This window comes from Teleopsis dalmanni, chromosome 2, assembly GCF_002237135.1.
Source record: "Teleopsis dalmanni isolate 2A chromosome 2, ASM223713v2, whole genome shotgun sequence".
Classification (NCBI taxonomy): domain Eukaryota; kingdom Metazoa; phylum Arthropoda; class Insecta; order Diptera; family Diopsidae; genus Teleopsis; species Teleopsis dalmanni.
The window spans coordinates 58,456,805-58,473,319 of NC_051847.1; the positions used below are offsets into that span (position 1 = coordinate 58,456,805).

Sequence of the window (16,515 nt, forward strand, 5' to 3'; positions counted from 1 at the left end):
GACATTGACAACAACAACAACAATAACAACAAAAACAAAAACAAAAACCGAAAGTCTTTAAAGTGAGTCCTCTACGGACTTTTAAGTGGTCACATGAAAAATTAAGTTATTAAATCGCTTATTAAAGCAATTTGTAAATATTAATTTCCATTAAAAAGTCGATATCTGCTTGATGGCGTACGTGCCTATAAGTCATGGGAATCAACTGATTCATCAAAATGTGCACCCAAAATCCGCTCCCAAGTCTACAAAACGTCATGCACACATTCATAGAATACTTTAAAATATTCCAAAATGCCAGTGGTCAGGTCAGTACAGAAAAATCGTCTTTACAAGCTTTCATATGTTTTTAGGTGATATCACAAATAAAACGCATAAAAACCGAAATATAAAAAATAATTGTAATTAATAAATTCGTTAAAAAGTATTAACATTAACAACTTCGACTGCAATAAAATACATCAAATCCAAATTCAACCGAGATCGCCGTGCAGACAAATGAATTACCAGGCAACCAATAATGTCGCAGACATTACCTAATTAGGAATTCAGGTGAGCAATTATGCATTTTTTGGATTTCTTCAGAATTCCAGACGACTGCTGCTGCCCGTTGTAGTTTTTGTTGTTGAACAGCGTCTGTAATTGTTAGCAAAATTGCTGTATTTATGGATTTAAAGGTTCCACATGGTTTATTGCCGACAAAGTATTCCACCATGCAGTTACAACTTCATTACTAATAATTAATCGAAATTTTCGATTTTGCATAAAAGCAAATATTATCCATCTCCGCCTCAACTAACCCTTTTCGACTTTTTTCCAAATTCTAGGTAATTTCTCTTACCAGTTCCACTTGTACTTATACTGCACACTTGGCTGCATTTATGCAAAACAAATGTCATCATTACTTATCGTAATCAAGTAATTTTGAAATGGATATGTGCAACTCAATCAGTCAATCAATCAAATGATAATCATTTAACAACATTGATTAAAAATCAACGTCTGTTAGTGGATTTTTTTCGTCTGTCAATATATCGGTACGATAACGCGAAAATGTTATGCCTAAAAGTACGAACTACACATGAATGCAGTAGGCAATCCTTTAAGGCGGTACTTCTAAAGTTTTAATTTCATTGGAAAATACTACAGACATATAAATATATGTATATATGCATGTAGATAAACATACATACAAACATTTATGTATATTACACACATATTTCGGGTTCCTTTAGAAAACAAATTATAGAACACACTTAGTTGACTTCTGGGAAGAAAGTACAGAACAACGAACTGCATAATATCACCATACCATAACTAGACAATAACCACGGAGAATAATATTCCTAAATAGGTTTGTTTTTTCATACTGATCAAGTAATTTCTGGGAACAAAGAAAGTACAGAACAACGAATTGCATAAGATCACCATAGCATTTTCAAATAACTAGACAATAACCACGGAGACTGATATTCCTAAATAGGTTTGTTTTTTCATACTGTTCAAGTAATTTCTGGAAATAAAGAAAGTACAGGATAATAAGCTGTATAATATCACCGTAGTATTTCCAAATTAATAGGCAGAAAAACACACAGACTTATAGATCTCAATAGGTTTGTCATACTGATCAAGTGTATACAATATATCGCTGGTATGATCTCCAACGTTTTTTTCAAAGCGTTACACATATATTAATATATATATAATTATTATATATACGCCCTTTATGAAACTATAGCTATGAAATATATATTGCATATGCCTATGAGACATATTAAATATATTTTTTTAGATAGAAAGACAACAATGTTACATTTATACAACATATTGGTTAATAATTCGCAAAAAATCAAAAATTTGAGATTAGAAATTTGTATGGGGTACAAACGTATCTAGTATGTTGTTATGAAGAAACTGCACTAATGTCTTCTGTTTTTAATTTTTTTGTAAAACTCGAGCAAAAACTACTATATGTTAATTGGTTCTTTTAAGTTAGGTGTGCCCACATAATTCTCGTATAACTTAAAAAATTCACGCACATTGGCAGTTCAAATTCGATTTAATCAATAGGTCAAACGGCAATAACTTTTATTATGGATGTTTATATCGTAATCCCAAAAAACGCACAGCACCACATTTTTTGTTGTTGAATCCGACTTTTCCTCTTTTCTGACCAACACTATACATATAATCCCGTTCGACTTCAACATCAACTTGGAAATTGGAATTTGCAGTTCATTACAATTTTTTCACTTAGTTTTCAAGACACCTATATGCTTTACTTTTTTTGCTATCATCTTAATCATCGATCATCTTAAACCTTATCAATAATTTTATGGACTCTCCCGGTAAAACGCCGACTTGAGCTCGGAACAATTTTTACATCATAATTTTAAGAAAAAAATGGTGTAAATCATTTTCTTGTACCCTTACTATAACTATAGCAAATTTTTTAACAGACTTATGCCAAGTATTTCCGGATTTTTAGCAAAATTGTAAAATATATCGTTTTTTTCTGGTTGTTCCACATATTGAAAATGAAGAAATATCAGCTGCATGCAAAATCAAAGCTTTATGAAATTAATACATTCTAATTAGGTAATAAATTACTCTCTCTTAACAATACTCAATATATATTAAATGGCCATAAAATCTATCCTGAGTCATCATAACACATATTAGGAAAATGCGATGTACTTATGCATAACTGATAAAAAATATCTGGGCAAATATTTAATTGACTAGGCGAATAATTAGCATTGCTAAGTCTTGCTTTCATTCTGAAGTTCTTGAGGACCATATCCAGAATTTTCCGTTAAAAGAAGATTATATAAAGAATTAAGTAAAGTGAAGAAAAAATTGATAAAAGTAAAGTGTATGTATTATATTCCTAGAGTATTTATTATGTTAATATACAATAGTTGAGAGAGTAATAATGCACAATAATGTAATAATGCGCCTTTCTTGAAAACATGATCAAAATTTTTTATTATTACAACCTTTATTTTTATTATTTACTATATATCTCATCTTACTTGATAAAATACAATTATTGTCATTAAATAATTTAATTACCTATTTGAAAATAATTAAATATATAAAAATATAAAATAATTAAATATATAAATATATAAGATTTATTATTCTTTTTATTCTCTTACTATTATTTACTATTGGAGCATCCCTTTATATATTATTCTGTTTTGTTATTAACAACAGATGTCATTTTAGCGGCAGTTTGGTGCCTGTAGTTCGGTAAATTGGTCTTCTTCACATCCTTAGGAGCGTTAATGCGATGGGAAGCATAAGAAACTTATTTGAGTACGCGTCGTATATTGTTTTTAGAGGATCTGGAAAATGTTTAGTCAAAACCATTTAAGTTCACATCTTAAATTAGGGTTCGGAGTTCAGATTAAGTCAAATTAATTTTTAGTTACTATATAATGTTTCATGAGGTCAGTAAACTTTACTTATAATACTAACGCTACAAAAGTTATTGGGACTGCATTGCTAACATAAGATCTATATTTGAAGTTTATAAGATGCTTATAGGTATCCATAACTCATAACGTTGCTTTAAAATAATCTGAACTTCATTGAAGGGATTTATATCTAGAACCAAATCGTTTATTTTTATCGCAAATCGTAAATAATGTTTAAGCTCTTAAGAAAAATAAACTCTATAAGCTCCAGAACAAAGTAGAATGTATAAATAAAATCAACTACTGGAACCAAATCGATTTTCGTTCAGTGCATGATGTTTGTGCTCTTGATATAAATAAATGTTACATATATTTACTTACTTACTGCTATCCTTTTCTTCTATCCTTTTCTTCATCTAGATACTCAAACGTAAATTTGGCACCTTCACCTTCACATCCGATGTGCCTGCTGTTACCCCATGGAAATATAGTTTAACTGCGGTTTTGATTGTTGGTTAAGAGTATATGTAAAGATTAATGAATGAGTGATGAGTTCAAAGACTATGATGATCCGCTTCTTTAGTGATTTCTAGAAGAGTTGTTTGTCCTCACCTACTTCCTGAGATGTTATGATGTGCAAAAAGCCATTCAGATGAGTTGGTCACGTTCCCTCATCCTTTTCAACCGGGCTTGGGATCGGCTACGTTACATATATAGATTGTCGAAACTCATTATGATTTGGACTACATTGATAAGATCTATATCTAAAGCGAAATGTAATCTCGCTTAATAAACAATATTTATGAATATTATGAATTGCTTTAACTGAATTGCTATAAATCGGTATTATATATAAAATATATATTATAGTTTTATACTTTAGAAGGCGCTTTTGTTGGTATAAACTTTAAAATATAGAATAGAGAGTTATTTGTGTTCTACAAAATTCGGTGGGTTAAATGTATTATCAACAAATTTGTGTCAATGACTTAAAAGTACTTGTTTATACTGAGAACTCCAATCAGTTTTTTTTGGTATAACAACAAAAGCTTAAAGTAAAGTCCTTCTATATGATATTTTATAGGAGTAACTTTGTAAGCTCATTGTTGTTGTTGCTTTTTTTGTGAACAATTACTGTTCAATTTCAACCCACATGCTGAGATATGGGCGGCACCGACAATACTGACGCCGCACAAACTACGTCATCAGTTTTTTGGGTTTTTTTGCTTCTAAGTAAAATTCGAGAAAAACATATAGTGGAATGGTCTTTTTAGGTTGGGTGGGCCCACATAGTACAACTTAATAAGTGCACGCACATTGTCACATATGTACGCGCCACCAAAATGTGGTTACGCGTATTTGAAATAATAAAAAACCTAAATTGCTGACATGGAGTGTGGAAAAGTGGCACTGCGAGCGTGAAACGCTGCTGGTCAAAATTAATGCCAACGTTGTCGGTAAGCAACTAACAGAGCACACGCAGAACGGAAGTTTGTGGGTGTAACTGGAGCAGTTATGGTAAAATTGTGCAATTTTAAATTTGGCAACCACAATGACAATGCTCTCAGCTAAATAACTTAGTATCCGATTTTCCATGATTTTTTGCTATTTTTTATTAGTGGTCGTTGTTGGGATTTCTGCTTTGTCACTAAATTGCTTTTAGTATTACGAATATTGGGTGTTTATATCTCCGGCATAAATTGCTTAACTAGTAAAAATGAAAAAAGGACATGCTGCATATTCTATTTTTTTTATTATGAAAGTTACTTAACTATTGATATTCCAAATTTGTATTGGAACATGTATTTTTCTTTTCAACACCAAACGGAACTGCATAAAATTACATTTTGAAACCACACACAACACAGCGGGTAGCAAAAATTTCGATGGACTCTGTTAGGAAGTAAATAGAGTATACGTTTTTTCTCATATTGTCTCTTCCAATTTGAGTATTTTTTTACTAAATATTAATCATTTTCCTTCAATTCCTGAATTATTGCATAATTTAAGAGGATTTGGTTTCACTTGACGCTATGTGCATTGCATATAAAACACTCCGAATTGGTCTCAAATTGCGACCAGCAATTATAATGCAGAGTAATCACGGCGAAGGAGATTTGTTTTTGTGATAAAAATTTATTGTCACTTACAATTGACAAAAAATAATTTGTGATGTCAAACGGGTGGTTTCCCTCATCAGCGGTGGTAGAATCAGTGCGTGCTGCAAGGATTATGCTTCCTACATGCACTCCAGGCACCTGTCGCATGTATTTCTGAACTCATAAACTTAGAGAAAAGGTGAGTTGCCACACACAGCGATTGTACGTGTGATGTTTGCAATTTAAAACATTAATTTTGAGCAAATGATTTCGATTTTTAAATTAACAAACAAATTTTTATGCTTCACTTTTTATTTATGTATATAATAAGATTTAAGCTAATTATCCATATTATAGAGTTTTTTTCTGACTAAAATTAATGTATTAATCTAAGAAAATCACATCCTTTTCTTGTCCTCCAGTTTGGGTATATGTGAATAAAGGCATGGGTTAACAGAAGATGTGACATACAATGGCTTACCTTAACAAATTAAAATCGCCCAGGATTTTGTAGAAGTCTTGAAAGAGTAACCTTCGGGACAAACCACTAGTAAAAGAGTCTTTGCTAATAAAAAATTTTGAATTCTTATTATAACCTACTTTATACCATCTGCATACAGTTAAAATTTGTTTACTCTAAGTCTAGATGTAAGTAAGTAGTTCTAGATGACATTATTGGAAAAGTTCACATAAAGTTTAAATTTATTCACTCTAGTTCTAGATGTAAGTAAGTAAATAAGAAAGTAGTTCTAAATGATCTTAATAGAGAAGTCTAAAAGCAAAAAGTAGAAATATCGTGAACTCTCACAAAATCAATCGAATATTTTATCTTCGCAGATGATATTGGCAATCTCTCCATTATTTCCTGTGGTCCCAACTAAGGTCGTGTGCGAGTTAGGCTAAGATGATGCTAAACCAAATGGGAGATTTTTTGAGATTTTTTGCACTGCACACATTTAGCCATTTATCAACACGTATCGACACATCACTACATTATCGGCTCATCTTAGAATTTCCCTTATTTAGAACGCAACTTAGCCTAACTCGCACACGTCATAAGGTCGATACGTATTGATAAATGGCTAAATGTGTGCAGTGCAAAAAATCCCAAAAAATCTCCCATTTGGTTTAGCATCAACTTAGCCTAACTCGCACACGTCCTAAATATCGTTGAAGCATTAGTAATGGCATAGTTGCAGATAACCTTTCATTAGTCTCAATTAGCAATTTTTTAGCATTTTGCTGCCACATTCCTTACAAGAAATCCATCCCGTCGAATTTAATAGCTTAATAGGTATTTCTTCTTTACCGATGAACCGTGTTAAAGTTGTCAAAAAAAAAAATTTCCCTAAAAACCTCATACTTCTGAACGCCTGAACTGAGCATTCACAGTGAAAATTTTAACTGTCTCTTTTTCTCCAAGTTTCCACAATTTCTGCATTGAGGATTATAAAGAATTATAGAACTAATATTTACTAGAAATATTGATAAAACTTTAAAACATATTAAAATGGAAAAAAGCTATGGAAGAGTTAGTTCTAGTTTTTGATCAAAGAGTATATTTACAGAAGTATTTTGAAAATTATACTAATAAGAATACTACTTTGTGAACATACATTTTTAAATACATATGAGTATTTAATGTGTATATAAATTAAACTGTTTCTTAATTTTATTTATTTTGGTGAAGTATTTTAAATTCTTTGATCTCCGCACTTTCCTTTAGCATGAATATCTAACCTTAATAATAATTAAGTGAAGTGCAAAACCTCACACTAATATATATTCCCCTTGGCACATTACTTACTACGCTACTGGTCACAGTCGTTTAACAAGTCGTAATTAGCTATCTGATTAGATTATGTAAAATAAACTTAACTAGAGTTATATTGAATGCTATCTCAAGTTTATATAAAAAAACAGTACAAGAAATACTTTTAATACTGAAATTACTAAAGTTATGGACGATGCTACATTCATGCACATCAAGTATTCAGACCAAGTATGGGCTTTGCTATACACTTTGAAACAAGGTTTAATTTTATCGCATACATGTCTGTATACCGAAATTTGGTATGCATACTTGAATATACACAGTGCGATTTGGTAGCACGGCATACTTGATTTGCATACATATAGCATCGTCTATATCATGCTTAGGTAGCAATACCAATTTTTTTTGGAGGTAAAAGTTATTATTTAACTTTTAATGGTACATTATTAAAACAATACAATATTTATTTGTACATTATATAATAGAAATGATTAAAAAAATTATTATTTGTTTATATACAATATAATAAATAATACACATATATGTATTTTTTTAGAAAATAAAAATTTATTCACAGTTCTTATAAATTGAGTTTATATTTGCAGATTCGTATTTGCAGGTTTGTATTTTTCAAATATATTTTCTGTTGGTACGCGCGGATATAAAAGAAAATCTTTCTATACCAAATTAAAAATATTTATTTTTTAATGAACAAAAATGCAAATAAAAGAATTAAGTTCTGTATTTAAATATATAATTGAACAAAATACTGATTCTGATTCTGAAAATTTATTATGCATAATTAAATATAAGAATTATTTTAAAAAAAGACCACTGATGACGAATATTTGGCAATATTCGAAACAGTTATATGGTTAGCCAAAAATAAAATTTATTAAAAATAATAAAATATTGTGGCTGTAATTTACTATTGTTTACAAAACACTTTATTAAATGTTTTTTAGTTTAAATAGCAAAAATTATCATTTTTGTTTTAATATTCTATTTGTTTAATTTTATTACAAGTTAAAAATGTAGCGAATTATATTTTAAAAAATTCGTTCATAAATGCCTTGTCTTTGGATTGTAGTTTTTAGTGCTGCCAACTCGCTTGTGTATAAACTGCCTTACCAACATACTGTAATTTATAATTGTTTAAGAATAAGACAGAAATGAGACACGTAAGAAAACATGAAAACAAAAAGCGTAAAAGTAAACAGCAGGCAGGTGTGCAACAATTGATTAACTCTGTTTTGCGGACTAAAATAAATTACTTAATGTGTTTTATCGTTAAGAAAAAACTGATAGTAAAGTGTTATAAACAAACTGCGGTTACTCGCATTTCAGTAACATAAACATAACTTGGGAGCAAGTAACGACTTAGCGATGAGAAAACAAATAACAGATTGGTAGAAGAGCAGAGACAGCAGAGATAAAATGTATAAAAATACAATTAATTAAAGATAAAAAAGAGTAGAAGCAACAGTTAACACTTTGGCATACAGTTTAACGTTATTAGCCAAGAAGACGATGATGGCAAAGAAGAGCCATCAAACACATTTAGTTAGTATGGTTTAGCCACATCAGTTAAGAAGTAGCAGTAGCGCAACACTCGCACGGAGGAGTGGTTTACAAAACTGGATTTTTTGGAAATTGTGCCATTTAGGTTAAACCTAAAAAACAAAGAATATATTGAAATACAATTTAGTGTAAAATTGTGCGCTTTATCCGTCCATAGTTTTAGTTAGCGATTAATTAAATTAAATTAAATTCAAGATATACAAGAATCACAAAACAAAACAAAATGCTTCCTCGGTATCGTTCCATTTACGGTAAATTACTAATATTCTCACTTGTTGGCCTCTGTTTTGTGCTTTATGTGAAAGTGTTACAAGTAGAAGAAATACAAGATTCTGGTAGTGGGGTGAGGCATATGCCACATCGTTTGGCACAACATTTACATCCTTGGCGCAATAATGGACAAAACAATCGAAATCAAATTGAAGACGAAATTGATAATGAAATTATACCACAAGCACCACCACAGCAAGCGCCAACAACCGAATCGCCTTATGAGTTAAGCATACGTTTGGATTTGAAGAAACAAGTTCCGGGTTTGGGAGATGACGGTAAAGCCGTCTTTCTAAAAGGTGAAGCCAAAGAACGTGGTGACGAAATATATAAAAAGATCGCGCTGAATGAAGAGGTTAGTGAAACTCTTTCATATAATCGCACTCTGCACGATGGTAGACACCCTGATTGTAAAAAACAAAAATTCGATTTGGATGCATTACCCACAACGTCTGTGATTATCATATTCTACAATGAACCATATTCTGTGTTGGTGCGTACACTGCACAGCACGCTAAACACTTGCAGTTCTCGCGTGCTTAAAGAAATTATACTCGTCGATGATGGCAGCACGAACATGGAGTTGGCTGGAAAACTTGATTATTACATCAGTTCTCGCATACATAATAACAAAGTGCAAGTTTTACGCCTTAAGAATCGGTAAGTGAAAGTTCAACTTCAATGGGTTTAATATGGTTAATAGGTGACAGTTTGCTAAATTTAGATTCCAACAAGACTAAGTTACAGTTTTTTTTCTCATTGACATCATTATCTCCTAATGTGCTTATCACACGTCAAACCATAAAATTTCTAATTTTTTAATTAAGCAAAAAGAAGGGCACATATACGAAAATTCATTTCTATTTGCACAAGTGTTTTTGCTAAAAATTTATATTTATTTCAACATCAATCCGTCAAAATGATATATATTAATTTGATATATTAGCAATGGCAACAGGCTGAATAGTCTTATTTACATTTCCAAAAATATTTACACATGACCTTTTGGCAGATTTTCATAATGGCTTCGGCTTTCCTCTCACTGTTAATGCCTTCCGATGCTACTCTTCATAGTTTGTATAACTAGTTTAACTCTGCGTCACCAACAGCAGCTAAATTTTTAAAATCAAATAAAATAAAATAAAGTAAAATAATATATGTTGAAAACTTTATATAAACAAGTTTCTATTGATGTATGTAAATAACGTTTAAATATCAAAATTAAAAATGATGTTGAACCAACCATACATACATAAATGCAGACATCTCGATACAACGATGCTTACAAACAACAACTATTTTTGGAGGTCAGCAGATCTCGTATTTAGACAACTGCTTTTGTTTTTAATTATAATTTATTTTATCATTAAATACCAGTAAATAAATTTCACTTTTATACACGTTTTTCTTTGTTAAACACGATGTACATATGTAAATACATTTTGTTCTTTCTTTCAGTTTGGGTCTTATACGTGCACGTTTAGCGGGTGCCCGTATAGCAACCGGTGACGTTTTAATCTTTCTCGATGCACACTGTGAAGGCAATATCGGTTGGTGTGAACCACTCTTGGATCGCATAAGGCAATCACGTACAACCGCAGTGGTGCCTATAATTGATGTTATTGATTCCAAAGATTTTCAATATAGCACAAATGGTTATAAAACTTATCAAGTTGGTGGATTTCAATGGAATGGACATTTTGATTGGATTTATCCGTCAGAACGTGAACAACAACGACAAATGCATGAGTGCAATGAAGTACGCGAAATTTGTCCTGCACATAGTCCCACAATGGCAGGTGGATTATTTGCTATTGATAGAAAATATTTCTGGGAAATTGGCAGTTACGATGAACAGGTAAGCATTTGTCAAAGGATCTAGAATAAAAAGAAACACTATGGTTATACAAATGAAATACTAATTTTATCCTCTTTGCGACCAAGTCTGCATTGCAACAAAGTGCTCAATAGGTCATCGCCCAATATCTACCTGGAAGAACTATACCTAATCCCCATGCAACAAGAACTGTCCTAGCTTGAGATCAGTCAAGCTAGGACTCATCTGTATTCCTGTCCCAATGCACAGGCAAACTTGACTCTAATTGACGTTTGAACTTGCCTCATAGAAGTGGTTAGGTTTCTCCGCCTTGACCTAAGACGACTTAAATTTAAATCCCATCTAACCCCAAACTATTCTAACTCCTACGTAGTCCTCTTCCCTCTTACACCACCAACATCTATTTACTTCTACTTGCTGTTGTTGTTGTAGCCCAAATTGTACTACAGAAGAGGAAATAAGATGGTGTGTAAGTGGAATTTAGGTGATGGGGGTTCTGTGGGATGGAAAAAAAACGAGTATAATGGTTATTAATTGAAAATATTCACGGTGAAGGTAAAGAAAACTATATTAATGCGGTAGTCGGTATAACTGATAGCAGATAGCTAAGCTTAGTATTTGATATTTTCCTCATCTTCAGTAGGTATCCGCCACTGAGTAGTTAGTATCGAACCATTATTTAGAATATGCTTAATATTTTTAAATGTATCTTGATAGCATAATCCACAGTTGCAGTTATGCAGTTGCAATTACAGAAATGCTATTTTTATCATATATTTGTATGACTGAACCTTATTAGAAGTATTTTGATTTATTGTAGCCTACAGAATCAATAATGACATATATTACTTATCATTATTTTTACAATATATTTTGTTATCTAAAAGCAATATATATTATATGCTGTTGTGAAGGTAATTTCTCGAAAGTGCCTTGGTAATTTATTTATAATTTTTCATTTATTTTATGAAATTTAATCTATTTAAGCACTGTTGCTGGAAATAATTCTGATTAAATATTTTTCAATATATATTTATTCGAAATAATAAAGAAGGGCTTAACATTACGTATTTGTAAATACCATTGATATGTAATCTATAAAATTTCTACGATTTCAAAAGACATGTTGTTATAAGTAGGTATACTTTCAAGGTGATAAAAATATATCTCTAAATTACGTGACCTGTACTAAGGGCTCTAGCAATAAAAATAATATACCATATAAATTTTTGATAAATTGATATATATGGTATACCTATAAACAATTTTTTAATTATATGTGTAAAAATTATGTGATAAAATCCCTCCCCATTGCAAAGAGAAACATATCAAATCATCTATAATTTCTTCGCATGATCTGAAATCTAAAATTCTGTTAAGGTGTAATCTATTTTAGTTTTTATTTAATCTAATTATCACAAATTAAGATAATGCTAAGATAGCAGATCCCTAAAATTGTCAGTCTGTTTTTAATTATCGTTTCTTTCTACACAAATCATCACACAGTAGAAGAGCATATTAATATACTGGAACTCTGTACTGCCCGTTAGTTATAATCTAGCTTACTTTGATTTCTAATTATTTGTTATCACTAATAAGAATAATCATCACTTTACGGGATTATATTAAAATATTACTTTCAAATAGTCTTCTTTTTATAATTAATTTAGCTATGAATAGAACGATTTTTATTAGCGTTCTCAAATATTATTTCCTTGTTAACTAATATTTCTAAAAACTATATTTTAAATTTATTTCTTTATAATTCAATATTTCTATTTAATTTTAGATGGATGGCTGGGGTGGTGAAAATTTGGAAATGTCTTTCCGTATCTGGCAATGTGGTGGCCGCATCGAAACCTTACCTTGCTCTCGAGTTGGACACGTTTTTAGAGATTTCCATCCTTATACGTACGTATTTTAACATATATAAGATATTTTATAAGTATTATTTTTCTATTAAATTACACATATTTAGATCATGTTCAAAAATTATTCAAAATTTGAAATTTAGAATGCAATTGAGATATCTTAAAGTTTCTTTTAGTGAAAGAAATACAAATAAATTAAGATTTATTTGTATATCAAGCGATAAAACGAAATAAGATATATTAATTAATTAATGTTAATTAATTAATTATTAATTAATAAGATATATTATTAATTAATTATTATTATTAATTGTTAATTAATTTATTATTAATATATTATATATTAATTTATTATTAACATATTATATATTAGAATTTATGCTTTACCGAATTAAATTTCTAAATGGTTCGATTTAGGGCAAATTTAGACTCATTTTCAAAGCACCTAAAGGTTTAAATATAAAAATATATACAGTAAAACTTCAAAAACTCAAATTTCTACAACTTGAACTTTCTATAACTCAAACTTAATAGAGTGCAACAGGATTTAAAGGTTAAATTATATACAATTCTTTTTAACTCAAAGTCTCCATAAGTCGAACCTTTTAAGTCCAGCAAAAGGTACTTTAAGTTGTGGAAGTTTGACTGTATATAATATATTAATGTAGTCTCTCTCACAATGTTAAACTCATATATGGGTGACAACGGTTGACACTTATATATGGGTTATATGTTATGTGTACTGTTAACATGAATTGATCGTTCAAGTTTTAATTAGTCTATCTAAAAATCAAATTTAAATTTCTTAAAAACGTAAATAGTAAAGTATATTTTTAATTTAAAGCAAATTTATATATATAATATTGTGTTACCATTTTGCGTTTTATATTTTTTATAAAAAATATTTTTTTTAATTAACATTTTTATTTCCATGACAAATATCTATTTTCTATTCTATTTAAATATTTATAATTCAAGTCTGTTTGTTCATTATAGAAAAATTCGACTATGAAATTTAAATCTTAATTAAATTATTTAGTCAACAAACTTTTGTGTTTACATTTTGCCGGGCTTTAGGTCATGCTTTTTAAAAAATTATATTTTTATATAATATCTTATATTAAATAACAAACTTAAGATTAAATAAAAAATATCACAGTTGTTATGTATATATTTTTATTTAACATATATTTTGATCTATCTTCAGTGTTATTACATTATTCTAAGTCAACAAATTTTTTGATTTTACACTGTTTTCATGTATATATATTTAGTAGACATATTTTATCTTTAGCGTATATCTATATGAGCTATATATAATATTCTATATTGTATATATGAGTATACATATACGAAATATCTATATCGCTATATGTATATTCAGTCTATATAAAAACTGAATACCTTTTTCTTTATATAAGGTTAAGTCTGATTCCTCCCATATAAAAATTAAGTACATATATATATGCGCTAAATATAAAATACTAGCTGTATTAATATTATTAAAAATTTATTTTGTAGATTTCCACAAAATCGTGACACTCATGGTATAAATACAGCTCGAATGGCTTTGGCGTGGATGGACGAATATATAAATATATTCTTTTTGTATAGACCCGATTTGAAATTTCATCCTGACATTGGCGATGTAACGCATCGTATAATGTTAAGAAAAAAATTACGCTGCAAAAGTTTTGACTGGTATCTACGTAACGTGTACCCAGAAAAGTTTATACCAACGAAAAATGTTGTAGCATACGGCAGGTTTGTACCTAAAAGTTTGATATATAATAAGTTGAGTTTATTTTTAATAAATATTTACTTTACAGATTTAAAAATGAACATGACAATTTGTGTTTGGATGATTTGCATCAGGATAATGAAAAACCATACAATTTGGGTATTTTCAGTTGTGGCAGAACTCTATCCAAAACTCAATTCTTTTCGTTTACTAAATCAAATGTACTACGTAACGAATTAAGTTGTGCTACAGTACAGCACAGTGATTCTCCACCACATTTAGTTGTAATGGTTGTTTGTAAGGATGATGACGATTTACACGAACGATGGAGATACGAGAATAAACAGTTTATACATACGAAGACAGGTATGTGCTTGGATGCGTTTGGCTTAAAGAATCTTGATCATCTGCAAGTGGCTCCCTGTAATAATGCAAGTGAAACGCAACGTTGGAGAATTGAACGTGACTGAAAGAAAATAACACAGCTAACGAGTAATACCCCAATTAATACATAAATTGCCAGAGAGAAACTGACTTAAAAAATATAAATATTTCTCATGTACTGAAGTAACTGGAACACCTCATAAATTGCGAAAAATTAAAAAAAAAAACTCAACTTGTATGTATAAAAGTTTCAATGAATTTTTGAATTGCTAACAATAATTTCAGGTCTTTGGTAAACTTTATTGTAAATTTAATGAAGCAGAACAAATTATAACTTCATAGTCAACAGTAATTGGATTTATTGCTAAGTTGTGTTTTGTGCTGCTTCAATTTAGTAATATTACTTACTATATATACATATATTTTTAATAAGTTTAAGAAAATTAAATTTTATCAAGTATATGCGATATATATTTTATTTCACTATAAGCATAAGTTAGTAGATATAGCTAGCATATTTAAAGTCATATTTTAATACTAATATAATATTTATACTCGAATATTGCATTCATTTGCAAAAATATACTAAAGGTTTTATATATATATATTGTATATTTATATTTTATGTATTATTATCTGTTATTTGTTTATTCTTATATTTTCTTATATATAATAATTTGTTAATAATCGGACATTCCTTAATTGTGAACATCTACCTTAATTAATTGTAGATACATTAGTTTTATGTATGTTGTGTATATTGATGTTTAATTGTTTAGGTATAATTAGACTTTTAATGTAAGTCAATTATAAAATTTCAATTTAACACTCAATTTATACTGAATAAGGTAGTATGTGTAATTACCACTTAGTTAAATATAAATAAGTAAGAGTAAACTAGAATTACTAAAGTGCTTTTAAAATAATTAATTAAAATTAAATAATATGTATTTCATTAATTTTTTTGAAAGTATGTGCAAAATTTTATCACTATCGCATTAATTAAAAACAATAATTAGAGCTTTGTTAATAAATTTAATTTTTTAGGTTATAAAATAATATTAATATGTATAGTAAAGTAATAGTAAGTTTTTATATAATTTATAAAGATATAGAACATATCTTGTGACTGTTTTAATTGAAAATTTAACTTAATTTTATTTTCCAAAGCAATAACACTATTTAAATTTCTAATATTTTATTTTAAACTTAACAAGATACTGAAATATCTATCTTACTTAATGATTCAAATATTATTTGTATTCTTCAAAGCTTTAAGCATTTCAATGTCCGAGAATGCTTGTGCTCTAGTAGTTGACTCGAAAATCTTAGAGGACCATATTGTGTTCGAGTATTTGGTTTTATACTTAATTGTATAAAATAGAATAAGAATAAAATCAAATACTCAGTATATTTTATGGGAGAACATTTAAACTTTCGAACATTTAAAGTGGTTCATTCAAATATTCGAAATCGATTGTATCTTTAAAACCCTTAATTTTATATAAAAAACTTTTCAAGTTCTTAGTCAAATTG

General features: G+C 29.2%; 2 protein-coding genes across 4 annotated transcripts in view; both read left to right on the forward strand.

Annotated features, from left to right (window-relative positions):
- LOC119677836 (kinesin-like protein KIF13B) overlaps positions 1-16,515 on the forward strand; it is a 170,396-nt gene that overhangs the window by 99,787 nt on the left and 54,094 nt on the right. The gene's annotated exons all lie outside the window — the stretch shown is intronic.
- On the forward strand, positions 8,471-15,479 carry LOC119677837 (polypeptide N-acetylgalactosaminyltransferase 1). Its single transcript, XM_038089374.1, has 5 exons — positions 8,471-9,806; positions 10,605-11,004; positions 12,773-12,894; positions 14,376-14,618; positions 14,684-15,479. The coding sequence occupies exons 1-5, from the start codon at positions 9,100-9,102 to the stop codon at positions 15,063-15,065; spliced, it is 1,854 nt and encodes a 617-aa protein (XP_037945302.1). The 5' UTR covers positions 8,471-9,099; the 3' UTR covers positions 15,066-15,479.